Source organism: Ruditapes philippinarum, unplaced genomic scaffold (genome assembly GCF_026571515.1).
Source record: "Ruditapes philippinarum isolate M1 unplaced genomic scaffold, ASM2657151v2 ctg3821_1_1_1_1, whole genome shotgun sequence".
Lineage (NCBI taxonomy): Eukaryota > Metazoa > Mollusca > Bivalvia > Venerida > Veneridae > Ruditapes > Ruditapes philippinarum.
This window is the reverse complement of record NW_026861769.1, coordinates 6,566-33,578: the sequence shown is the minus strand read 5'-3', so window position 1 is coordinate 33,578 and position 27,013 is coordinate 6,566. Positions and strand designations below refer to the sequence as shown.

General features: G+C 35.0%; 1 protein-coding gene and 1 long non-coding RNA gene across 2 annotated transcripts; both read right to left on the bottom strand.

Moving 5' to 3' along the window:
- Nucleotides 1-1,599: 1,599 nt before the first annotated feature.
- On the bottom strand, nt 1,600-24,976 carry LOC132716750 (uncharacterized protein C18orf19 homolog A-like). Its single transcript, XM_060700079.1, has 3 exons — nt 24,689-24,976; nt 16,600-16,936; nt 1,600-4,658 (listed from the first exon to the last, which is right to left on the bottom strand). The coding sequence occupies exons 1-3, from the start codon at nt 24,819-24,821 to the stop codon at nt 4,220-4,222; spliced, it is 909 nt and encodes a 302-aa protein (XP_060556062.1). The 5' UTR covers nt 24,822-24,976; the 3' UTR covers nt 1,600-4,219.
- Nucleotides 12,928-14,058, bottom strand: LOC132716751 (uncharacterized). Its single transcript, XR_009623866.1, has 2 exons — nt 13,409-14,058; nt 12,928-13,128 (listed from the first exon to the last, which is right to left on the bottom strand). It is a non-coding gene; the product is annotated as an uncharacterized LOC132716751 (long non-coding RNA).
- Nucleotides 24,977-27,013: the final 2,037 nt, after the last annotated feature.

The following is a 27,013-nucleotide window of genomic DNA, read 5'->3' as shown; positions in this document are numbered from 1 at the left end:
ACGTGACTTTCGGTAAAATTTGAGGCACTCGGTGGGGGATAATGGAACGTATTTGCGCACCGCTAGCGGGGTATTTAATTGTTTCCCTTTTGAAGTTTATTATTATTATCATCAGCATTATTATTATATTATACCAGTGTCACTCTGTCTGTGTATTCGTGTATGAAATTCCGTTAAAATATAAATCAAAATAACAAAAAACTGAGCTTTTGACGCTCTTTTAAAGTCCATGGTAGATGTACAAATAAGAACGGGATATTATATATTTTTTTCCTCCAAATTGATATGAATGATTTACATATCACTCGATCATTATGATCTGACCTTCTTGACTTCTATTATCATGAATGCACGTATCATCTATGCACGGCATAGATATCCAGTTTCTACTGAAATATACAACAAAATCCATACTTTAATTGTCCCAGGTTTATAAGTACTGTGTTCAATTAACTGGCGAATAATTCATTCAAAGCATTCACTGATAATATATTTAATTATCTTTTTTTATTGATTCATGGAGAAATAATCATCCTTAGACAACCTAAAATGTTTTAGAAATTTGTCAGGGACCCCTTACCACAAGTCATATAGGCGTTCACATAAAAAATGTTGTCTGTTAATTTTTGTTGCTGTTTTACTTGACAGTGTTATAAAACGAGGTTGAATGTAAAGCAATCCCTTGAATCCGTACAAAAGTCCATAAACTCAATTTAATATCTATCAGATTAACGGGACAGACAAATTATTTTCACACATTATGTATATTTTAGCAAATATATTCTTAATCAACCCCGTGGTCGTGCGATTTGCCGCTATGCTTAATTATTTATGTTTCATACATTATGTTACGTACATTGGCCGACAATTTCTTATTTTATAAAAAAGGCTAAATAAAAGACGATATTCATAAAAGATGTACGATACATGAATTTAAACAAATACGAGTAGTATGGACCAGTATGGACCGGTAATTCACGCATATATGGAACTATCGATTTCCCTCATTGATGCCTCAACAGGGGGCGGAGCGTTATCGATAATTGACAGGTTATGCGAATAGCATATAAAATGGTACAGGTACCGTTTTAAAACGTTGAAAAACACATTTTTGGACTAACGTATGTGTTCAGAAAAGGTTGATAAATCTACTAAGCAAAAAATCTTATTTTAGGTATTTTCAGTGATAATTGATTGACATCAATACAATCAAACAAGCCTGTACGAATATGAATTTTAGTACAAGAGCTGCCAGTAAGACAGCATACTCGACTATTCTCGGTGCTTGATAGTCTGAATAATGAACTTTCCAAGTCCAAAAATGTCCATAATTCTGTCAAAATCTATGTTACAATTATGGTCCCTAGAAAAATGCTGCCTATCATGGTCTCAAATAAGTGTGTGAAGTTTTCAACCTATATATTCCTTTTAGTAGTTTTTGAAGTACAAGCTTTCACACAAAAACTTAACAGAAGTGTTATGGCATTGAACCCTGCCAAATAGTGGAGTTTATACTATGTTTTAATATACATGTATAGTTTTATACCCTTTAATTAAACTTCAACTCTTAAAAACAAAATTGACAAAGAAATGCTTAAGTTACCAAGAAGACATTTTATTCATTTAAAAGTCTTAATATATCTCCATATATCATATATTATATAGCACTACTGACAAGCATATAACACAATAAATAAAATACATACTTTGTTTATCCTTTTAATATCGGAACACCATAATTGTGATGATTTGCAAACCAGTATAAAACCATGCCAGTCTGTAATTTGATCAGGCACTGTACCATACACTACTCACTATTACAAGTTTGTTAAGTAAATCCTTTTACACAAATGGATTGTCTATACTCAAAGCAGGGCAAATCTATTTTAATTAACAAATTCAGCACTGTAAGGGATTATTAAGAATTTAGATATAAACCATCTGCTAAAGAAAACCAAATTAAATCCAATCAAGCTAGCCTAGCAGTACACACACACTTTCAAATAATCTTTTTAAAGATGTACAGTCTCGTTGAACGAGTACCTTAAATAGAACTTAAAATATACTGATATTCAGATAATTAAAAATAGTATTATACTGTGAGAATTTCCAACATCAACTAAAATTACATTTTGCTATTTTTATAACATATTATTGCAAATATATTGTAGCAATACTTCTTCAAGAAACTAGCATCTAACATTGAACATTCTTTAAAACCATTTAAATATTAGAAAGCTCATGCCTGCCCTTTTTAAAGCAAAGATTTGTTTGTTTGTGAGGCATAATGTGCCTCCATTACAGCATTGTCACCTTAGTGCATTAATGGGTTAACTTCCTATTTGAAACAATACTTGCTAACCCTTTACTGCACTAAGGTAACAAGATATGTTTGTAAAACATGTATGCCCCCTATCAACAGCCAATTAGTCATGTGATAAGGTTATTATGACTGACTTTTGACCTAGTGAACAAAAAATCAATCAGGGTTATCTACTGGTCATAACTAGTCACTAGGTAATAATTATTGGGATCACATAGGTAATGCATAAATTTAATGAATCATATAGGCCTCATTAATGACAGCCAAGTTGTTATATTACATGAGACCTTCAAAAGTGTATACGAAAAGCATTTTTAGTTTAATATTAAAATATCAACCAAGGCAACTTGAGTTGTTGAGTAATTGGTCAGAAACAGTCTTTAAGTACAAGGTCAATATGAACCCAAAATCAATAGGGGTCATCTACTGGCCAAGACCAATGCACCTACAAAGTTTGAGGGCCAGCAGCTATGGGCTTGTCAAGTTATTGATCAGAAATGGTTTACACCTACAAGGTTAATTTGACATTTGTCCTCTACACCCTTAACAGGGCTGCCAACAGCAAATTGCAAAGTCAGCGGAAAATACGCCGGGGGTCAAGGGGGCTGCACAAGCCCCCTTTGCAGGTCCAGGGCAGAGCCCTGGTGGGGGACCTGGGGGCGAAGTCCCCGGAAGCTCCTGGATTCTAATGATTTGGTATGCCCTAAAATCAATTTCATGGACTCTAAATTTGACAAATATCCGACATTTTGACGCATTTTGACAACAGACAAGAGCAACAATGTAAACTGTAATTTGATTGGTTATTCTAAGATAGAATACCGGAAAATACTCGATATGACCAATGAGAAAAGCGCTTACAGACGTACCATAGGCGGCTAGCGTAAGGATAAAAGCCGAAGCGTGCCGGTTTTTGGGTACTGTATAAAATATGACAAATGAATTTATTGTCTTTGTCGAATTTACATCGATCTCAAAAATGACCCAGGAGCTCACGAAATCCGCGGATTTTCGCGGATCCGCGGAAAATCGGCAGCCCTGGGACCCTAAAATCAATAGGGGTCATCTAATTCTCAAGTCAAATGCACCTTCCAAGTTTGATGGCCAACAGCTCATGGGTTTTTAAGTTATTGATCGTCAACCGTTTTTACCAACAAGATGAATATGACCTTAACCTTTGACCCCAAAATCAATAAGGGTCATCTACTAGTCATGAGCAATCATCATACCAGGGCCTAAGAGTTCTTTAGTTATTGATCATTAACCGTTTTTACCTACAAGGTCAATGTGACCTTGACCTTTGACCCCAAAATCAATAGGGGTCAACTACTTGTCATGACCAATCATCATACCAAGTTTGAAGTTCCTAGGCCTAAGTTTGAAGTTCCTAGGCCTAAGTGTTTTTTATTTATCACTCGGAAATCATTTGGTCTACCGACCGACCAACCGACATTTATGCAAAGGAATATACCCCCTCTTCTTTGACGTGGGAGCATAATTATTAATTAACAGTTAACAGTAATGTTGTATTATTTTGTTTAACAAATATATGAATGTTTTACAAAGGTTTGATAAATTTTCCAAATTTTCTTACAGCTTACATAATTTCAATATTTAAAAGACATTTGTTGTTGTAAAAGAAATCATCTGCATTAAGAACTTTTTCGAAGATTCTATAAAATCAATATTTATGACACACAGTCTCTGAATTCATTTATTTTCTGTTCCGATATCTACATGTGCATATCACATGACTGTATGTCAAATAATTATGTTCCAACAGTGTCTCGGAAAAGTAGTTTTAAACATTTCAGTTTAAAACTGACCTAAACTTTCACTCAACATCACAGAATATTGGTCAACCATAGGTGACAACACTGAATGCATTGAAGGTTTTTACTTTTTCGTTTTCCCATTAGGTTTTGCCTTTCTAATTCCGTTTTGCCTGAATCGTCTCAGATTCGACTGACGTTTCAATTTCACTCGCAATTTCTTAATTCGATCTTTAACTTTTACTCGCCTGTCTATCAAATTACTTTTTATCTGATCAGTTGTTCCTTGCATTTTTCTCCTTTTTACTTTCAATTCTGCTCTTGAGTCCTTTGCTAGCACACGCAGACTTGAACTCTTGTCTTTTGGTTGCATTTTACCGACTTTTCTTAAGTACTTTATGGCAAAGTTTGTACCTGTTAAAGTAACAGTGTACCGAGCAGGTGTTGCAAGCTTGTACATAAGGTATGCCAGAGCTACGTCCCCTAAACTGGAGTTTCTAAATGGGTTTATCACTTTGTCCGGAAGCCCAATCCATTCCATTAAAGGAATTACATCTACACCACTGTAATAAATGGAGAGAAAAATGTCATGTCTTTTTTATGAATCTTTAAAATCTAAAATGTGGTAACATATAATTATGCACATGGTATCAAGCTATATTTAACTTTTGTTTTGTTAAAGCCACACCAACAGGTCATATGGCTATTTTCCAGCAAGACCACAGTTACACCTTCGAGCCAATCTCATTATGGATGTACAACTACTACAGGGAGAGAATTCAATGCATAATGTAATTATTGGACATGCAAGTTACTTCCCATAGTTTAATAGGCAAAAACATTGAAAGTGTTTGATAAGTGTACATATTAAATAATAAAACAAAATTATAGTACATTTAAGATACAAGAAATACATGTATTCAAACGGTATAAAAATTGTTAAAATTATAAAACTGTTACAGGTAATTTTCTGTTTTTGGGTATGAACGTAAAGTGAGTGACTCAAAAAAATTTAAAATCACATTTTTTTTTTATTTTTTATTTTTTTTTTGGTAGGATGGAGGGGGCGGGTCGGGGTCACGGGGGGATGGAAATGTTACACCAACACATATAAAGATATAGGTCATATGGCTACCTTCCAGTTTTACTAGCGGAGAAGACCTCATGTGTCCCTCTAGATCTGTGAATTATTTCAAGCAGTTTGAAAAGGCTCCAAATATTTTCCCAATTAGGTAATTTTATGACACAAAATTTTCCAAACTGGGCTAGGGACTTTCTCCCTAAATGGCTAGGGGAAAGGCCTGAAAAATGGGATATATCTTAAAGGGACTCCACTGAGGTTTTTTGACATGATGGGACTGAAAATATTTTATTCCAGATAATTGTACCATTTGATGTAGGTTTAGACCACTAAGCTTTGTGCAAAATTTCGGATCATTCGCGCACACCGTTTTTCCAGAATAAATATTCAAATTGTAAAAACTGACCCAAACTGAAAAGCGTTTTAAACGCCTTTCACTCAAATTAGGCTAAGAAAAGCATAAAAATACGATTTTCAATTCATTTCAAAATATATTTCTTAACTATCTTTGCATATATTACTGTTTAAAGTGCCCCAGCTCATTTATGTATTACTAAGGAATTCAAATGTTATTTTTTTTAGACTTTTAAACCTCAGTGGAGTCCCTTTAATGTTTAAATTTTTTTTTAGAACATTCAATTTCTTTATATGAACATATTTAATGAAATGTATGTTTTTCATAATGTCAGAGAAACACAATCTGGTTGTAATTTCTAGGAAGGGGAAATAAAAAAACATTTGAATTTTAATAATAGTGACATTTCATGTTCCCTTATGCTGAAATTCTTGTCAAAATGGGGGTTTATACTTTGACCAGTCAAAAGCTTGAGTATTTCACAGATTAGTCAATTTCACAACTTAAAAAACATATATGTATATATACAAAAAAGTTTAAAAGAGTGACAAAAAAAACATTGTTGCACCTGTATACACGTTGCACAGAAAAATTGCCATAAATATAAGGGCTTGTGGCAAGCTCCTTTTACCATACATGTGAACTCTCACACTTTTAACAGAAGACTCCCTCTTTCTGCAGCCATATTTTCAAAGATTTTTCTATAAATAAGGGGTATTTTCACAAATTAAAGAAATGTCCCTATTTTTGATGTCAGAAATACCTTCTTTGTTTATTGCAAATTTTAAAATCTCCCTATTTTTGAAGAAAAATCTCCCACTTGATCATCGAAAAAAGTTCACATGTATGTTTTACAGTGTCTTTAATTCATACATTAATTTAATGCGATAAAATAAAATTAATATTCAAATAAAATTAATATTTAAATTTCACCATTGAGGGATTCATTTATTAATAATAAAACATTTATTCACTGATCTCCAGATTGTGATATATATTATAAATATAAGTATCTCTATTGTAACAATATCTTACAATAGACAGGTGTATAGAATACATTTCTTTATACACATTTTCATTAAGAAATGCCTTATCAAACTACTTGCATCTGAAATTCTGAATTATTTTCTTTCCGATTTATCATATTCAATGTATATACCGTAATAATTCTATTTAGCGCCCATCCTCTAATAGACGCCCACCCCCCATATTTTGGACAAAAAACGGTTTCATTTTTCAGCCAAAGTTTGAAAATTAACTGCCCTTTTAAACGCCCATCCCCGCTTTGAGTACAATTGAGGGCTTACCTTTAACAATTCAAGTTTCCTTATTTTCCGTTTTCACGTAGGAACGGAATTCCCTTTTTTCTTTTCTTTTTTTTCCGTTAAAGTTTATATGTACACAGTTATTTCAATGCCACCCACCTTTTACAAAAGTTCCTTTTGATGACGAACGCGGTTCTCCAAGTATTTCGGCCACTGATTTCTTTAATAAGTCCATCCTTTGAATAATTTTGTAAAGAGGGCTGGCATAATCCCTCCGGAATAATTTGTCCCCCCAACAACAGATCCATTATTTTTTACGGAATAATTTGCGCTATCACTATTTTTCATTTTCTGCGTTTCCAAATTTTACCTGAAGATATAGTTTCCGATTGGGCATGTATATTTGTAAACGTTTGATATCCCTTAATAACAAGATTTTATAGACACAAGCATAGGTGTTGCCCATAATTCAATGTGTTTTGTGTATAAGATATATACATGTAATAAAAATTTAACCATTCCGAAGATACCAAAACTCACTGGGCGCCCTATTTCATTACGTCAGCAAGGTCAACCCGCGTGGTTCAATGTATTGGGGCCCAACATGGGAGATTAGTTCTTGATTTAAAATTATTTTTGAACAATAGTCGATTGTCTTTTTATATCAAAATCCCGCACCAATCCCTTAAAAAACATATAATGCTTGTGTCAGTAAAATCGGTTTTTAGAAACTATTCTTAACTTTTTTTTTTAACATCAATGGGAAAACACGAGGTCATATTTAACTGTCGCTAAATATGCAAAAGACCACACTATTTCCCGGAAAAAAGTAGAAAATTCGCCATTGAATCGAAAAAGGGAAATAAGAGAATGGATTAAACAGTTTGATGCTGGGGACGATTCGGAGAAAGCTTAATGGTCTGTGTAAAACGTCTCCCGGGCTGCTTGGGCACGAAAAGTGAAAAAATGAAACAGTTTTGACAGGGATATTTTTGAATGGTTTAGTGGAACGAAGAATCGAGTGGCATACGAATAACCGGCAAACAGCTGAATCCTGGAAAAGCGGCAGCGGCGGTTCATTTATGAGTGGGGAAATCTAACCATTTAAGGCCAGCCGTGGGAATGGCTAACAAAAAGTGGGATGAAGCGCCCATTCCGTTTCAATGCGTGAAAGACGACCGTAGCTAACGAATGCCAGAACATGTTTGAAGACAAGATAGTCTCATTTCACAAATTCGTTATTCGAATGAGAAAATTGCGGAGCTTATCCAATGGAATGCAATTGGAAACATGGAGAAACAGCGGTTGTACTTTGACATGCCTGGAAATTCCACTCTTCACCATAAGGGTGGAGAATCCCGTCATCAAATACGCCACCAACAGGGCACGAAAAAGAGAAAGTGACGGTTATGGCTCGCTGCTATGGCTGACGGCAGGAAATTACCGCCAGTGGTCTTCCTTAAAGGAAAAAGAGACCCCCCTGCTTCCGAACGTACCACCGGGTGTGCTCGTTAGAATGTCCGATAATGGTTGGTAAAATGAAAAATATTATAAATGGTGGGTGTGCTTCAGGTTTTTGGCGACGGGAGGACACACGAAAAATGGGCCTAGTTTGGGACGCTTTTTTTCGGGGCACATAGAACTGATGACGTAAAAGTCAATGGTATCCCGCCGTAGTGATTTTGGCGCCAACTCCGACATGGTCCGTGATCCCTGGTTGGTTGACGGGCAATCTTACAAACCTGCAGATGTAAGCTGGAATAAACCTTTTAAGGCCTTTATTCAAGACCCAAATGGGACAACTGGATGGTAAATGGAGATCACACCTTTACAGCCGGAGGCAAAATTGAGGAAGCCAACTAACCCAAAGTTCTTCTTCAGTGGGTCAAAGAATCCTGGGACAGCATTGTCAGAAGCTCTTATTGTCAAGAGCTTTAAGAAAGTAGGCATTTTCAAATGCATTAGATGGCACCGAGGGACGTTTCTCCTGTGAACTCTGACAGTAGTGACAGCGACAGCGACGCAGAACTTGAGTTTTCCAGGTTTTGTGAACATTCCCTTTACTCTATGCACGTTTGGCGGCAAATTTGAAAGGCCTTCGTAAACAGTTTGGAAACCAGAACTGGACACCGAGTAACTCGGCGTCTGGTCAGGTTCCAAGTTGTATGATATTCAGACACATTTCTTTTCGGCATGCTGCGGGAATATAGGTTAAAACTTTTCATTTAGCAGACGACATTTCTAGCAGACGACAATTTTCTTAGCGCTCAAACAGTAAATAAATTTAGACTGTTGAACGTATAATAAGTATGTGCTGTCTGTTACAATTTTGGTAAGCTAAGACCCTTGAGAGTTATGCATTAAACTGTTATATTAAAGGCTTGCCATAAATCTTTTCATGCTAAATGTTTAACATTGTCACAAACATGGAAATTCTGCTCCTTTCCCCCCGGTTGTCCAGACTAAAATAAAAAAAAAGAATATTGTCTTCATTTCACAAGTAGGTGTGTATTGATTCCTTTGCATCAACTTTCTAGGTTTTGACCAGAATGATGTGCGAGTGCAGAAGCCGTTTTATGACAACGTCCGGTAACGACAGTGATGGGAGTGATTCAAACATGACTGATGAAGAGCATTTGACATTTAAGCTTATACATGTATTGTAAAAAAATTAAATTTTGTTGTTGGACATTATGTACCGGGAGTGAGTGATTTTATGCCGACTTCTTACAAAATTATTCAAAGGAATTTCTGTGCCTCCGAAATAGTTTGGGTAATGGCGTCCCGTTTTCAAAAGGACTGAATGCAGATCGCTAGATATAGCTTATTGAGATCGAAATCCTGATCATTAAAATAATACATTTGATTATGCTTACATGTATTACATGTGTTTTATTTTTGTGACATTAAAAATTCTCAGTGATTTATTTCTCACTGTTATAATCAATAATGTTTTTGCGGGAAAAAGGTATGAAAATGTGCACAATTATATTTTGCGGATAAAAAAATGGCATAATGATCGGACACGAAATATATTTTTCACTGACTTTTTTGAATTGTATAGAAACATCCAGATTACAGAGTTAATTGGTAACCTAACATGAATATTTCGTTGGGAAAAATCATAATATATTTTTGCAGTAAAATGCGTGAGGCTTATTTTTTATTCCCGTGCTCGGATACCGGACTCTAGATGCACGGTATTAAAGTGCGGGGGAAAAGAACAGACTTTAGGCGGTATGTTAACGATACGAAATCGACTTTAGCGTTGTCTGCAATTATAAATCAACATCCGCTCTATATCTTCGGATTCGATTTCTTCTTATAGTTATGAGGCGATTGGATTTATAAAGCCTTGCTTAGAAAATTAGTCTGTCTTATGAAGATGCGTCTCCAATTAACGCCCATCCCCAACTTTCGAATAGTCTATGATTCTAATAAAAGCCCGGGCGCTAAATAGAATTATTACGGTATATATAATTATCCTGACTTTGTAAATGGCTAAATATCCATTCTAACATGACCAGCGTTTTTCCCTATTGAACATAGAAGAACCGAAAGAATGTGTTATTAAACAATTATTGACTAGTGAACCATTGAATATGATGTGATATTCACCGCCAGATGACATATTGACCGAGGGGATAGCTGAGGTCAATATGACTTTCTGCCGGTGAATATCACATCATATTCAATGGTTCACTAGTCAATAATTGTTTTATTATATGAATAGGCTAAGAAACAAGAGGGCCATGATGGCCCTGAGGTCGCTCACCTGTATGTAGCCCCCCCAACCCGCACCCCCCCCCCCCCCAATGTTGCAGGGCCATTTTAATCCAAGGGCTTTTATTTGCACAAACTCAGTAGACACCCATAAGAAGATGTTTCATGCTAAAACATCTAAGCTCTAGCTCATTGGGCTTTATTGAAAGAAGATTTTTTTAAAGTTTTTACTATACACATTATAGTTAAAATCAATGACACCCCTGGGGCCGGGCCAGTTTTGACCCAGGGCTTTTATTTGAACAAACTTTGTAACCACTTACTAGAAGATGTTTCATGCTTAATATCTAAACTCTAGCTATTTGGGTTTTTTTCAAAGAAGATTTTTAAGTTTTTTGCTATACACATATAAAGAAAATCAATGACCCCCGGGGCGGGGCCAATTTTGACCCCAGGTCTTTTATTTGAACAAACTTTGTAGACACTCACTAAAAGATGTTTCATGCTTAATATCTTAACTCTAGCTATTTGGGTTTTTTCAAAGAAGATTTTTTAAGTTTTTGCTAATACACATATAAGGAAAATCAATGACCCCCCGGGGTGGTGCCAATTTTGACCCAGGGCTTTTATTTGAACAAACTTGGTAGACACCTATTAGAACATGTTTGATGCTACATGTCTTAGCCATAGCTCTTTGAGTTCTTTTAAAAGAAGATTTTTTAAGTTTTTACTATATGCATATAGGGAAAATCAATGATCCCCCGGGGCGGGGCCAATTTTGACCCCAGGGCTTTTATTTGAACAAACTTGGTAGACACTTATTAGAACATGTTTCATGCTAAATATCTTAGCTTTAAATTACTCTTTTGGTTCTTTAAAAGAAGATTTTTTAAGTTTTTACTATATGCATATAGGGAAAATCAATGACCCCCTGGGGCGGGGCCAATTTTGACCCCAGGGCTTTTATTTGAACAAACTTGGTAGACACCTATTAGAACATGTTTGATGCTCAATATCTTAGCCATAGCTCTTTGAGTTCTTTAAAAGAAGATTTTTTAAGTTTTTACTATATGCATATAGGGAAAATCAATGACCCCCCGGGGCGGGGCCAATTTTAACCCCAGGGCTTTTATTTGAACAAACTTGGTAGACACCCATTAGAACATGTTTCATGCTAAATATCTTAGCTCTAGCTCTTTTGGTTCTTTAAAAGAAGTTTCTTAAGTTTTTACTATATGCATATAGGGAAAATCAATGACCCCCCGGGGCGGGGCCAATTTTGACCCCAGGGCTTTTATTTGAACAAACTTGGTAGACACCTATAAGAACATGTTTCATGCTAAAAATCTTAGCTCTAGCTCTTTTGGTTCTTTAAAAGAAGATTTTTTAAGTTTTTACTTTATGCATATAGGGAAAATCAATGACCCCCCGGGGCGGGGCCAATTTTGACCCCAGGGCTTTTATTTGAACAAACTTGGTAGACACTTATTAGAACATGTTTCATGCTAAAATTCTTAGCTTTAACTCTTTTGGTTCTTTAAAAGAAGATTTTTTAAGTTTTTACTATATGCATATAGGGAAAATCAATGACCCCCCTGGGGTGGGGCCAATTTTGACCCCAGGGCTTTTATTTGAACAAACTTGGTAGACACCTATTAGAACATGTTTGATGCTCAATATCTTAGCCATAGCTCTTTGAGTTCTTTAAAAGAAGATTTTTTAAGTTTTTACTATATGCATATAGGGAAAATCAATGACCCCCCCGGGGCGGGGCCAATTTTGACCCCAGGGCTTTTATTTGAACAAACTTGGTAGACACCCATTAGAACATGTTTCATGCTAAATATTTTAGCTCTAGCTCTTTGGGTTCTTTAAAAGAAGATTTTTTAAGTTTTTACTATATGCATATAGGGAAAATCAATGACCCCCCGGGGCGGGGCCAATTTTGAACCCCATGGCTTTCAGTTGACCAAACTTGGTAGACACTCACTAATGGATGTTTCATGCAAAATATCTAAGGTCTAGCTCTTAGGGTTTTTTAAAAGAAGATATTTAAAGTTTTTTCTTTCGGTTGGCATGGCAACCAGAGTTCTGCATGGAATTAAATTCTTTGAACAATTTTAAAAGGTGACCACCAAAGGAACATTCCTGTGAAGTTTGGATGAAATTGGCTTAGTGTTTTAAAAGGAGATGTCGTTTAAAGATAAAGTTTACGGACCGACGGACGGATGGACGCCGGACGAAAAGCGATCACAAAAGCTCACCCTGTCACTTTGTGACACAGTGTCTATTCTAGGACGCGCGATTGCGCGATTCACGCTAGTATTTTACAGATCGCGCACAATTCAAAATCATGTGCATGAAAATCGCGCATCTATAAAAAAAGTTAACTAGAGGATGCTTTTGTAAAAAAGCGCATGTCTCCCCCACTGCTGAGAATAACTGTGAATGGAAACAGGAATGGAAATGGAGATAAAAGAACAGAGTATATAAAACCAGACAACTGATATATCACTGATATATCAATAATAGTTAAATGTCCTCACTGATAAGAACTCTAGTTATCATCCGGAAATGAGAAAATGACCAATGGTCACTGTGACCTTAACCTTTGACCCCATAAACAAGAGGGATCATCTGCTCAATAAGACCAATCATCCTATGAAGTTTGAGGGTTGTAGGTCTAAAGGAACTCTAGTTATCATCCGGAAAGGAGAATTAACCAACGGTCGCTGTGACCTTGACCTTTGACCTACTGACCATTAAAACAATAGGGATCATTTGATTAATAAGACCAATCATCCTATGAAGTTTGAGGGTTGTAGGTCAAAGGAACTCTAGTTATCATCCGGAAATGAGAAATTGACCAACGGTCACTGTGACCTTGACCTTTGACCTACTGACCCCAAAAACAATAGGGATCATCTGCTCTATAAGACCAATCATCCTATGAAGTTTGAGGGCTGTAGGTCAAAAGGAACTCTAGTTATCATCCGGAAACGAGAAATTGACCAACGGTCACTGTGACCTTGACCTTTGAACTACTGACCCCAAAAACAATAGGGATCATCTGCTCAATAAGACCAATCATCCTATGAAGTTTGAGGTCTGTAGGTCTAAAGGAACTCTAGTTATCATCCGGAAACGAGAAATTGACCAACGGTCAGTGTGACCTTGACCTTTGACCTACTGACCCCAAAAACAATAGGGATCATCAGCTCTATAAGACCAATCATCCTATGAAGTTTGAGGGCTGTAGGTCAAAAGGAACTCTAGTTATCATCCGGAAACGAGAAATTGACCAACGGTCACTGTGACCTTGACCTTTGAACTACTGACCCCAAAAACAATAGGGATCATCTGCTCAATAAGACCATTCATCCTATGAAGTTTGAGAGCTGTAGGTCAAAAGGAACTCTAGTTATCGTCCGGAAACGAAGAATGGACGGACGCACTGACGGACGGACGGACTGACGGACGGACGGACAGGGCAAAAACAATATGTCTCCCCCCGAGGTGGGGGAGACATAATAAAACCTTAAAACTTCCATCCCGCATTATATTTGGTTGTTTTGTTTACATTTACACCGAAAACCGAAGGGAGGTAACTGTAAGCTAATCATAATAATTTAGTACCGTATGGTACTGGTTACGTGAGTTGACGGAAATTAACGGAATGTTCCGTATCGACCGGAACTAGTGTGCTAGGTCTGACAGTTGGGCGCCATTTTAGTGTAGTAAATAATCAAGAAAAATGAGGCAATTCCTAGCTTGGCTACGATCTAGACGTGAAAGATAGTTTGATTATTTGTATTGCCAATCCCTTTATAATCAATCGCGGCAGTTCTGTAATAATTTGTTTTCGTTTAAAAATTCAGGGGGGACAACTTCTGCTGCCTTAAATAAATATTATCGTTTTAATTATTTCATCGGTTGAACGCCTCAGTGTAAACTTAATGCAGACGATTTAACATTGGCAGTTTATATTGGCACCCTTTGATTTTGAAAATCGCCCCCTTTTTTAAATAGAGGGGGGAAAATCACCCCTATTTTTCAATTCCTAGAATAGACACTGGTGACAGGTGAGCTAATAAAAATAAGAGCACCGCTAGGCGGAGGATTATATGCCCGAAAGTGATTTTTTTTTATTAAAGATGAAGCATTTGTAAGACATGGGAGTAAAATAAAGTATTACCTCCTTCAAATAACAATCCTCCTTTGAAGTTTCAATATTGTGGTCCAAATGGAACTTTAAGTTATGCCCCAGAAACTGTTTTCAATTCTAAGGTAAAAGTGACCTTGACCTTTGACCTTGTGACCCCAAAATCATTAGGGGTCTTCTACCCAATATGGACAATCACCTATTCCGAAAACTGTTTTCAGTTTTAAGGTAATAGTGACCTTGACCTTGTGACCCCAAAATCAATAGGGGTCTTTTACCCGATATGGACAATCATCCTATGAAGTTTGAATATTTTGGGCTAAATGGAACTTAAGTTATGCTCAAGAAACTGTTTTCAATTTCTAAGTAATAGTCACCTTGACCTTTGACTTTGTGACCCCAAAATCAATAGGGGTCTTCTACCCAATATGGACAATCATCCTATGAAGTTTGAACACTGTGGGCCAAATAGAACTTAAGTTATGCTCAAGAAACTGTTTTCAGTTCTAAGGTAATAGTGACCTTGACCTTTGACCTTGTGACCCCAAAATCAATAGGGGTCTTCTACCCAATATGGACAATCATCCTATGAAGTTTGATCACTGTGGGCCAAATGGAACTTAAGTTATGCTCCGGAAACTGTTTTTAGTTTTAAGGTCATAGTGACCTTGACCTTTGACCTTCTGACCCCAAAATCAATAGGGGTCTTCTACCCAATATGGACAATCATCCTATGAAGTTTGAACACTGTAGGCCAAATGGAACTTAAGTTATGCTCGGGAAACTGTTTTCAGTTTTAAGGTCATAGTGACCTTGACCTTTGACCCCAAAATCAATAGGGGTCTTCTACCCAATATGGACAATCATCCTATGAAGTTTGAACACTGTGGGCCAAATGGAACTTAAGTTATGCTCCGGAAACTGTTTTCAGTTTTAAGGTCATAGTGACCTTGACACTTTGACCTTGTGACCCCAAAATCAATAGGGGTCTTCTACCCAATATGGACAATCATCCTATGAAGTTTGAACACTGTAGGCCAAATGGAACTTAAGTTATGCTCCGGAAACCAAATTGCTAACGGACGGACGGACGCCAGGGGGTATAACATAATATGTCCGAAATTCTTTCAGGCATATAAAAAATCACAAAAGTACAACCTTATATACATGTACAAATTTTGCTTTGTTGAAGTGCGGGAAAATAGACGCATGTGTAGGCATGCAACAACTACGCGAACTCTGCGCATACAAAAATAATTCAAGTTTATACTCATATGATTGCGGTGTAGCCTTTAAGTATAATAGTAAAATATTGATATTTTAATCGAGAAATATGCCATAAAGAACAAAAAGCAACAATTAATTTTTAATTAACACGCGCAATTAACAGTCTACGGTGTATGATCATTGAATATGAGTCTCAATCTATTTTTAGACTGGGAAAATCAAATTCAGCCAGTGAATATGATACTACACCCAGTAAATATGATTTTATAAAAAGTTCTGTTGACTACTGTTTGGACCAATGAGATTGCAGCTATATTTAGATCATATAATAATATGCAATAAATTCACTGTTGATGTTTTATACTTAGACATATGACATAATCATTAAACATATGACATTAGCACTAAAAGTGCGTCGCGCTAAAAATAAGTACAGAAACAAATCAGGCGCAAATAGCTTAATAACGGTATGGCAGCATTTATTTGTTAATGTCATGTTAGAATCAAAATAATATATCCAAATCGGTGATATTTTCGCTTGATAAAATCACTGCTTATCCTTTGGATGCACATAATTATATTACTCTGGCTACGCCTTTGCGATATAATTCCTTGCATTTGAACTCCAAGCAGTGATTTTATTGGGCGATAAAATCACAGATTGGGATATACTGTTTCTTAAATAACTTACACTTTTGCTGCATAGAAGAAACTTCCAAACCATACTGCGGATGTTAGCAGATGCACACAAACTAGAACCTTCCCATGCTCTTTGTATGTTTTCTTAAACCTCTGGAAAACGGTCAACTTCTCTTCTGGCACAGTTTCTGGCTTAGCATCAGTACTTTTATCAGATTCAACCTTGTCATTCACATCTGTAGCTCCACCATTGATACCTTTCTCTTTGTTGGAATATAGAACTGTTTGAGAAAAATGAAGATATCTGAACTGTGAGCTTTCCAACAATGCGGTTCTTGTCAGAGTAGATTCCCTCTTGTTTGAGAAAAGACTTGAATGTTGATGATGATCTGCAAATAAAAGGTAAGCTAGATATTAATCTATGAATTATGCATGGTTTTTAAGCTTAACATTATCAATTTAACCCTTTACCACATATATACGCGAAACAACGCACTTTCGACCCCCCCCCCCTTTTTTAGGCCTCAAATAGTGAAAAAATGTCCTATTTGGGCCCCAAACATAAGTTTTCGTTTGAGAAATGTTGCTTAAAAAATTGAGCACTTTTTCGGCGCCGCACCCCATCCAAAAGATACATCAGGGGGTTGCCAGAAGGGGGATGTGCCCCCTTCTGTTAGGGGGGTTTGAAGTCCCCCTCATCGCCAAGAAAATTTTGGACTTGTGAGAGGCTAAAAATGACCCAAGGTCGATCATAATGTAACGTTTAACCAAGGCTGAAAAGCCTTTGACTCTATCTCAATCCCTTGAGCAGTTGCAGCACTTTGAAATAAATTTTGATGGAAAAAATCGAGGCAAAATAGTGATTTTTGGCTATTTTGAGATGTCCCCTCGTTGCCATGGTAACAGGAAATTTAAGACTGAGCATGTCGTTACAAAGGCAATGGTCCAGTCAACATTTGTGCCAAGTTTGATTAGTATTGAAGCATTTTTCATAGTTTCATAGCAGTTTGAACTTGTAACAGGAGGCTTTTCAGTGAAAACGGCCATTTTTCACAATATGCTCATGGGGGAAAGGGTTAAAAGATCTCTGGAGAAAACCATTCATCATTTTTATGGAAAATTTCAAAATATATATTAATTAAAAAGTAAACAGTGCTAACCAATATGATACAACTGATCTTGGTCTGCAATAGTTGCATGAATTTTATGTGGCACATAAATTTTTTACCAGGAATTTTCTTCATAAATTTTGCACAAGGCCACCAAGCATGCCTGAAGTATGGGCCTTGGACAGTGACATTCAATTAAGATCCAAAAAATTGAAAATTAAAAAATGCAAATTTTTTCTACATCAAGGTCAATTACTCTACAAATCCTGAATAAATCCACACACAAACCCGTGACTAGGTGCTGACCAGCATTTCTGTAAAGTTTCATGACTCTAGGTCAAATAAGTTTGGGGCTACACGCCACACAAATTGAAATAGCAAATTTTTACTGCACAGACATGTAAGAAAACAGTATTCATGTGCTTATAACTTTTTAATAAATTACTTTTTGAAAGATATTAAACCCTGAGATTTAATGACTTTTGTATTCAATATAATTTTATTTAAGTAACTAAAAATAATAATATAAGGCCACCCATAAATATATAGAGGATATTTGTTTAGTTCAGTGTAAGATCGAAATATATTTCACCGAGTGAGCACCAAGAGGTATATTTCACGAGTGGCACAGCCATGAGTGAAATATGAACTTTTGGTGTTCACAAGGTGAAATATATTTCGATCTTACACTAAACTAAACAAATTTTCTTTTTATTATATGCAAATAAACGTTTTAAAAAGACATTAAACCTAATACTGAACGAAAAGCGCGCCAAATAATAATACAAGGTGACGTCATTTACGGCGTCACGTCATTAAGTTGGTACCCAGTACTGTGCACGCTGGTATTTCACTGAAACAACGTAAGGGGCTTAAATTCAAAACAGTGAAATTATCAAAATGGTAATTTCACTGTTTCAAACAGTGAAATTACCAGTTTTATATCACTGATATATTTCTATAAACCACCGAAAAGCATGTAATAAATACCTGTTTGCTATTGCTGACATATATAATTCAAAGTTAAACTGCGTGACATAAGGAAAATCTTTTCCCTGGTTGGTTGCCATTTATGTAAATACTTTAAATAGTAACACCCTAATTTTATGCACGGAATGCCCTCATGAATGATCAATCTTTACGATATCACACTTTAAATGCTAGTTTTCCTATTAAATGTGTGATTTTCCTTCAGATTTTTTTTTTGTCTTCCAGCTAAAAAAACTTTTGAGTCCGGGCTTTTGGGCGGGTTGGCTGGCAATAGCAAATAGATAAATTTTCATGAGTGACCTAAAAAATAATAATAATATCAATAAAACATTTATCTCCACTCTCAGTAAGGTTTGAATCTCCCTAAATGACTCCTTGACCAAAATATTTTTGTGTTATTGAGTGATCAAATCATGCATGCTCTTTTTTGTTGTATTTCTTTTACAAAATGTTATGTTTTTTCCCTTTAGAGTTATCTTTTGTCAGAAACTGTTATATATAAATTAATAATTGCTAAAATAAAATAAGTTACCAAAAATATTGAATGTAATTGTATTTACTCATTTTTTGTTTATGAATGTTTAATAATGTTTAATACCTTTACTCATATTTTTATATTTCAAGCAATTTTTACATATCCGAAATAAAGTTTATCCGTAATTCCATACAATTTCATGAACGAAATCAATGTATTTTTTATCAGTTATAGTGTAGGTTTTAATAGATTTTGCAACAAGATCATTTATACAAATAAATTCTTTATTTTCTGAACTTTCATAAGCAAAATCTTTGAGTTTTAAAAGGCTCAGACCTGTGACTTAACCAGAATGAGTCAGAATAACATATTTTGTTCAGTTTATTTAACCTTATTTTTCATTTGCAAATACCCTTTTTGAATTTCCAATTAATTCTTACATGCATTATACAATAAAACAGTTATTTTAATATTGTTTTTTTTAACATTTCAAGTATCAAATTATTAATTCCATAATTGTGAAACAACAATTAGGGCCTACACCAGTTGACATTCGATCGCCACGGGTAAAATGATCCAAAAAATAGATAAATACAGAATCCCTAAAGAAAGCCCAACACGGCAAAATTGAAAATGTTGCAGGCTCGGTTTGATTGAGCCTGTTCATGGACGGTACTGGAAAGTGCAAGTTACCGTCCACGCCCCCTAGCACCGGCTTAAGCAGAATTCAACATTTAAACGTGAAATAGTAAAATTTTAAATTTAGAAACATCCGCAGATGTGTTCATACGGCGGTTATCATGGAACCTTCAATGTGACACGTCCGTGCCATTCCATGAAAAGCGGCGTATGGTCCCCAAGTAATAAAAAGCGTGTGCCCTAAACGAGAAAACAATGGGCGGAACTAAATAAAATGGAATTTTGAAAGGGGATCAGAGGTTATGAAGCCTACGTATCACAGATAAGACGTCAAAAGACAAATTTAAAAAGCAGGCAACATATCCTAAGGGTGATTCAACATTATTCAAGTAGGAATATTGGAACCACCCAACTAGAAAATGCCGAAAAGTTGAAACTAAAAATACCACAAGCACAACAATAATGTCGTGCTGAACGATCTTCAAGGATCGAAAATATAACATCATTGATTAAATGTACGGGGAGACTTTTTACAGCCGCCACACGGCACAAATAACACGGATGTGATCATAAAATAGATAAATACAGAATCCCTAAAGAAAGCCCAACACAGCAAAATTGAAAATGTTGCAGGCTCGGTTTGATTGAGCCTGTTCATGGACGGTACTGGAAAGTGCAAGTTACCGTCCACGCCCCCTAGCACCAAGCCTTAACTTGTGAAAATTCGGAAATGCATGCATTTGATTTTGACTCTTGATGAAATCTGCTGATGGGGCAATTTTCCAAGCTGGACTTTTCTGTAACTGAATCTGTCACTTACACAATAAAATTATTATGACGTCCACTGCAAAGGTCTAAAAATATAGAATAATATAGAGCCGGTGAGTCTAAACCCGGATATCCTGTTTATACTTTTTTATTTTTAAGATAATTTTAGTGAAAGTGACATCAATTATATTTCAATTGCGTGATCGGAAACACGCACATTTTCTTTCCCGGTTTTTTTAAAGTTTTACAGCTGTGTTAAAAAAGTTAGAGAAAAAGTAAGCATCTTTCAGATAGGTTGTTTTAAATCAATTTCTTACCGGGTATGCTAAGGAAGATGTGAAATCTATTTTTGAAATTTATATTAAAAATGATGAAAATTTTAGGCAATATGAAAGTGTATAGCAAATACGATCATTTTACTGTATATATGTGTGTATTGAGATGGCCTTAAGGCAAAATTCTGGTTGATCACCAGGGCCAAAACACCCTTTTTGGGGAAGGGGCCTCAACCTTTTTCTTGGGGAAAATATGTGTGATTTTGGCATACTTTGGGAAACTGGGTCTCAAATTAAACGCAAACTTTTAACAAATTCTTCAAATTAGAAAAACAAAAAGCACTGGGAAATACTTATAAAGCAGTAAAAGACCTTAATTCATTGCACCATCATTTATTTTTGTTCTAAATTCTATGGGAAATTTCAAAACACTCGGGAATTTTGAGGACCAAACTGGGAAAAAAAAGAGGCTAGTTTGGTTGGGGAAGCAGCCTATATTCGGCCTCTACATAGAAGGGTTTTTTGGCCCTGATGACTTGGTATCCGTATGACCCGACAATATCTTCTTTTATTCGGCTCTTTTGGATACAGGTGGAGAAAGATTTTAATTGAAAAGAAAAGAAAGAAACAAAGCTAAAAAAACACATGAAGAAGAGAACGCAAAAGGTTGACAAATGGTTGGAAAAAATAAAAGAAAAAGCGGACCAACAACTCAAGTCTGACTTGCGGCGTGGCCGAGTGGGGGTTAACGCGTCATACTAGTGAGGGTTCAAAACCCATCAGAGGCGAGTTCCAATCATTGCATAGTACTGGTTGGTTCCAGGAATGGATTCGAGGGTGTTTCAATAAGCTTAAAGCTTCTAATACAATCAAACTAAAATAAATCCGTATAAACTAAGGCCAAGCAGATGCTTCTTGAGAAAAAAAGAGAAAGAATAAGAAAAGGTCTGTAAACTGAGACTGAAACAAGCACTGGCATCTCAGACACAACAGTCTTTCCGAAAGACCGTCGGACCTGACCAGTAAAGAATCAGAAGGTCCGATAAAAATATATGTATTGACGGCCCGACGGTCCAGGTAAAAAATTAAGGTTTTATAAAAACCTTACATTCAACATTTTGCAAAGGCCGATCATTTACCTCAATTCAAAACATATAAAAATGTTGTCATTACACAATATAAGCTCGTGCAATGCTTGTCAACTGTTATGCATTCTCATAATGCAAACTTTTATGTAACTACGTAAGATAAAAATATCCGACAACTAGTACAATTAAATGTCAATAAGCGGCCGCATAAATTACATAAGCGGCCCAGATGTGAAAGGTCACCCGCTATTAGTTTGTTTACTCAGTGTATTAATTGGAACAATTTACGTCTTTAATCCACATACTTAGAGTAATGCTAAATTACACGTGTGCTCAACTGGTGTTTAGCTATGAAAGATCGTCCAAGATGTTGACAAAAATTAAACTATACTGTGAAATAACCAAAATCATTGAACAATTAATCTGTCAACTTCACTAAATTACCGATATATATAATTCTGTTTACATATGCCAGACTTTTGCTGAAATTTACCCTCTCATTTTGCTAGTATATAGTCTGTATGGAATTAAAGTTTAAATAGCAAAATCCATTGTATAACAATATTTCTGTTTACATTTTGATTGTGGTGAAAAAAGATAACTTCACTTTGTTGATAATATAATTTTCTTTTTGTACACAAATTTTTTGACTGCTGACACTTATCAAGTGACTCAGAATGCTATACCAATCAGGTTTTTTTCGGTCCAGTAAAATCATGTTTGGTCCAGCAAAAATTTTCAGTTTACAGGACCTACTGTCCAGTAAAACTCAGAAGTCTTTCGCATAGACTGACACAAAAACACTGGTTTGACCGTTTAACTCAGATAGTGATGACACCGATTATTTGAAAGATCTGTGTGATGATTGTGATGATTATGATTATATTTAATTCAGTGGCAATAAATGTTACAATTGTGAAGGTGTTGATATAAAAGAAGGGCGGATAGGTTGTCAAAGGTACTTGCGATATTTTAGTCATTGATTTCACTGATAGAATGACCGAGGAAGAGGTGCTAGAATATTTATTTCAGTTTTTGTTTTGTTGAATGAATTGATTGATAATATATCGCGAGGAACAGTGACAAGACAATTTAATTCTGTTATAGAATAAGGAGTTTGATTTATGAACATTTTCTGATAATTCCTAAAAACATTAATAATTTCTTTTAAATATTCACCAATGTTCAAAAGTCATAAAACGTAATGAACTTGTTTGATTGTATGAAATAAAGAGCCAAATGTAATCAAATATGTATTTGAATTACATTTTTTAAGCGTGGATCGAGGTATCCGGATATAGCCTCCAATATCCAAAAGACCCGACGCTATGTCACGGGATGGTTCCCGGTCTATACACATAAAATCATTGTTTATAACAAAATTTACAAGTAAGCCATATTACCGGGCATAAGTTTCCGTATCGAGCATATGCATTGAAAATCGTATCTTCAGGATGCTGAAAAATTTAGCGCTATTTTACCTTAAAGTATCCCCGTACTGCCACTTTCCGATCAGCTAACAGATTTTTCTATAATAACTGACAGTGAAATTATAAAAATAAAATTTCTCTTACAATTCTGCAAATATTATCATTTCAGCTAATAAATGCAACAACTTTTTAAAATTTTACCTGAATTATTATTATGTATGGAGAACAAATCATTACTGACCCATTTTCCTGTTCTTCAAAATTTCACAACCACTTTTCAATCAGTTAACAAAATATAAACTGTACCACATAAAAATTGTCATACAATGTTAAAATATAACCAGTTATGTATTTTGAAGAAATTTTGACAAACTCAACTTCAGATAAATGGTAATAAACAATTTTAACCTATTTTTAATGACATTTTTCAATCTTGATATCTTTTTGCAGTAGTAAAGCTGTCACAATTGGGGTATGGATGTACATCTCAATGTGCATAACAGAAAAAGCATGTTCTTGTGAAATTTTTAGGATCTTAGTTATGGTCTATATGACCCCATTCTAGTGACAGCTTTCTGAAAAGTTATCAGAGAGAATGTTTTTCCTTGGTTAAGTGACTGTTAGTTTACTGACGTATAACCTTCCAATTAAGAATTGTAAGGTAAAATATGTACATATTAAAATTATAGCTTTTGAAGTGCAGTATACATTATGACTTAATTATATTGAAACAGTTGTCTAACTTAATATCCATTTTTGCAGACTGACAAAAAACTGAGTCTGTAAATCAATTATTTTTAGAAAATTATTGCGATTTGTAACTGGGTAAATAAAGGATTAGTGGAAAACACAAATTTTACATATTTTGAACTAAAATACTGTTATTTTCTTTTTTAACGCCATAATTGACATTGCTGCTGATAAATGTAGTCAAGGTAAATACAAGATGTGCTTACAGTTTGGTTACATGACAAATAAGGTCAAAAATAAAGAATTTCCAGGGATGATTGAAAAGTGGTTGTGATTGAAAACTGGCAGTATGTGGATATCCGAATATAGCCTCACCCGCTCTACTTACATATTTAATATGTTTGTCCATTGCATCAGAAAAAATTATTCCGTATTTAAAAGGCAAACCCCTGGATTAGACTCTATGTATTTTTTCAGTCGTAAAACTTATAGATTTATAATAAACTAAAGGAAACGGCATGAACACTCCTAGTTTAGCCCCAGGGCCAGGATAAACTATCCGACTTTGGTGCCATCAGAAGTGTCACTGATCAGTTGTACATAGAATTGTAGCTATGCGATGAAGAAATCATGGTATTGGTGTTATTAAATAAGAAAAAATAATACATAAGTTTTACCTTTAAACAACGATGTTACACTGATGTTACAAGGCGCCCTTGGATTCTCAAGATAAAAACGTCCCAGAAATGCCCTGGTTGAAAGTATTTTCGTCTGCTTGTATAAACATGATCTTAGATGACAGTGTGCCATATCAGACTCATTTACCTAGCTTTGTCGAACACAGGATAAAGATATCATAGTAATAAAACCTACGCTATGAGGAAATCAATGACAGAACGCACGTGAAATTTGACAAGTGTGTCCTTAAGGCTACCGAAAACGAACATTTGTTTTTACGACAACTAGTATGCTAAATGCCGTCCGAAACCGTATCAATACCGGAAGAAAATATGTGCAGTTTCAGATATGGACACGGCCCAGTCAATTTTCGTCCTTCTTTATTCTATAGTAAATCTGTCACATTTAAAGCTTCATTCTGGACTTCTATTAAACTCAGCAGAATTCTGTATTTCATAACTTTAAACATCAACACTAGACAAGTTAGTCGAAGCCCGAAATGTCCTATGTTAGCCATCTAGATTTCACAATATTTCTGAATTTGTTTAGTCACTTTCAAATTATCAAAGTTTCAAATGTCATGTATGCTGGCGTGTAGTACTACTCGAATCCTTCCACCACGAAATGAGATCCTGCAGAATACACACACAAAAAAAACTTTTAAAGTCATCAGAAATGACACTAAATGTACACTGTTACAATAAATACACTTAAAATGTAACCAGTCACATCAAAAATGACTTGAAATAGGGCACTTCAAAATTTCAAAGAACTATTTTCTAGCCTACAACGGGCTGGGTCTAATTCCGTACTGGGGTGAGACCATATAATATTTAATATTTTCTTTTATTGCCAGCCAATTTTACGCCTATATAAATATATATTATACATGTAGCAGGTTCTGTCACGGATTTACATTACATAATAATAATAAGTAATATAAATCCGTGGTTCTGTTTAGCATAGAAAACGATAAAATTTACATACATGTACTATCTTTTTCTTGATAACCAATTTATGAAATAAACAAACAGTAACAAATAAACAAGAAATGTCATTGAAAATGATACCCGGCCGATGTAAAACCTGCTTAACTTGCTTATGTTATTTCTAAATGTTCGATACTGCAGTACATATAGAACTATTAACAATGTTTGCATAACAATGACATAATAATTTCTTGTAGCTAAGAAAAACAACACATTTTGTAAACATAGAAATTAGATTATATTAAGCATATTGATATTGATGTCTCTGCAAAGTATAACAACATATATTTTACAGTATTAACAAAGGAGTCTCTATTACTTGTTATTACGTTTGGCTTTATAAATTTGTAATCATATGAAATATGGACAGTATTATCTAAAGAATCACATATGAAATATTGCAAATAGAAATAAAAGGATAATGGATACAATAAATTCAAGTAACGTGTCTTTAATTTTATGGAAACAACTATGATGAAATAGAAAAATATAAAGCACTGAAAAAACTTTGTCAACCGCGGCATTGTTTTTTTAAGTTCTTAATTAAAATAAATTGTTCACTAGAAAACGTAATGAGACCCGAATGTAGTGTAAAATGTTTTGTGGGAGGAAGTATAGTTAAACTTAGCTTAAATATCTCAGCAAACTAACTAAAAAGTAAAACAACTTTCCTGTACATTTTATTTTAGAACTATAGATAACAATTTATTTTATAACGCTAAGAACTACCATGTACATTTTATTTTAGAACTAACCGTAACATCTTATTTTAGAATGGCAAGGACTGTCTTTTACATTTTATTTTTTAAATGGCCAATGAGATTTCCAAAATTCAATTGGTAATTTTAAATGACCAATGAACATTTATCTTATATGTAAGATTTACAGTTAGTTTAACTAATTTTAGATAACCTTCGGTCAACGTATTGGTCAAGTCACCTCTGAAATGGCATACATACATGTCATCAAATCAGGATATATTATTAATTAAATGACATTTAATATCTTAACACATGGTAAAATACTTTAAAAACATAAAGATTTTTGCCGAAGTGGGTTCATTTATTCATTGTAAAAGTGTAACCACAAAAAGTTGTTGTCAATGGATCCAAAGAATGTCAGAACTTTGATTTTAGAGTGCTCGTATATGCTCACGATCTCCCTGTCTCAGACTCGCAATAAAGACATACCGTTTAAAAGAAAATCTAAGAAAGGCTCTTTGCAGATGACTGCCTATACTGTTTATGTACAGGATTGTACATTTATAGTAATAACACTACATTATTCGAAGCAACCTTTTTGAACGCGAAAATGGATAAATAAATTTTGATGTTA

Bases quoted from the DNA above. Each gene is read 5' to 3' on its own strand.
- LOC132716750 (XM_060700079.1), bottom strand. From the start codon at position 24,821: ATGGCACACTGTCATCTAAGATCATGTTTATACAAGCAGACGAAAATA. The intron at 16,937-24,688 runs GTAAAACTTATG...TTTTATTTGCAG, and splicing joins TGTAACATCGTTGTTTAAAG to ATCATCATCAACATTCAAGT. The intron at 4,659-16,599 runs GTAAGTTATTTA...CATTTATTACAG, and splicing joins TTCTTCTATGCAGCAAAAGT to TGGTGTAGATGTAATTCCTT.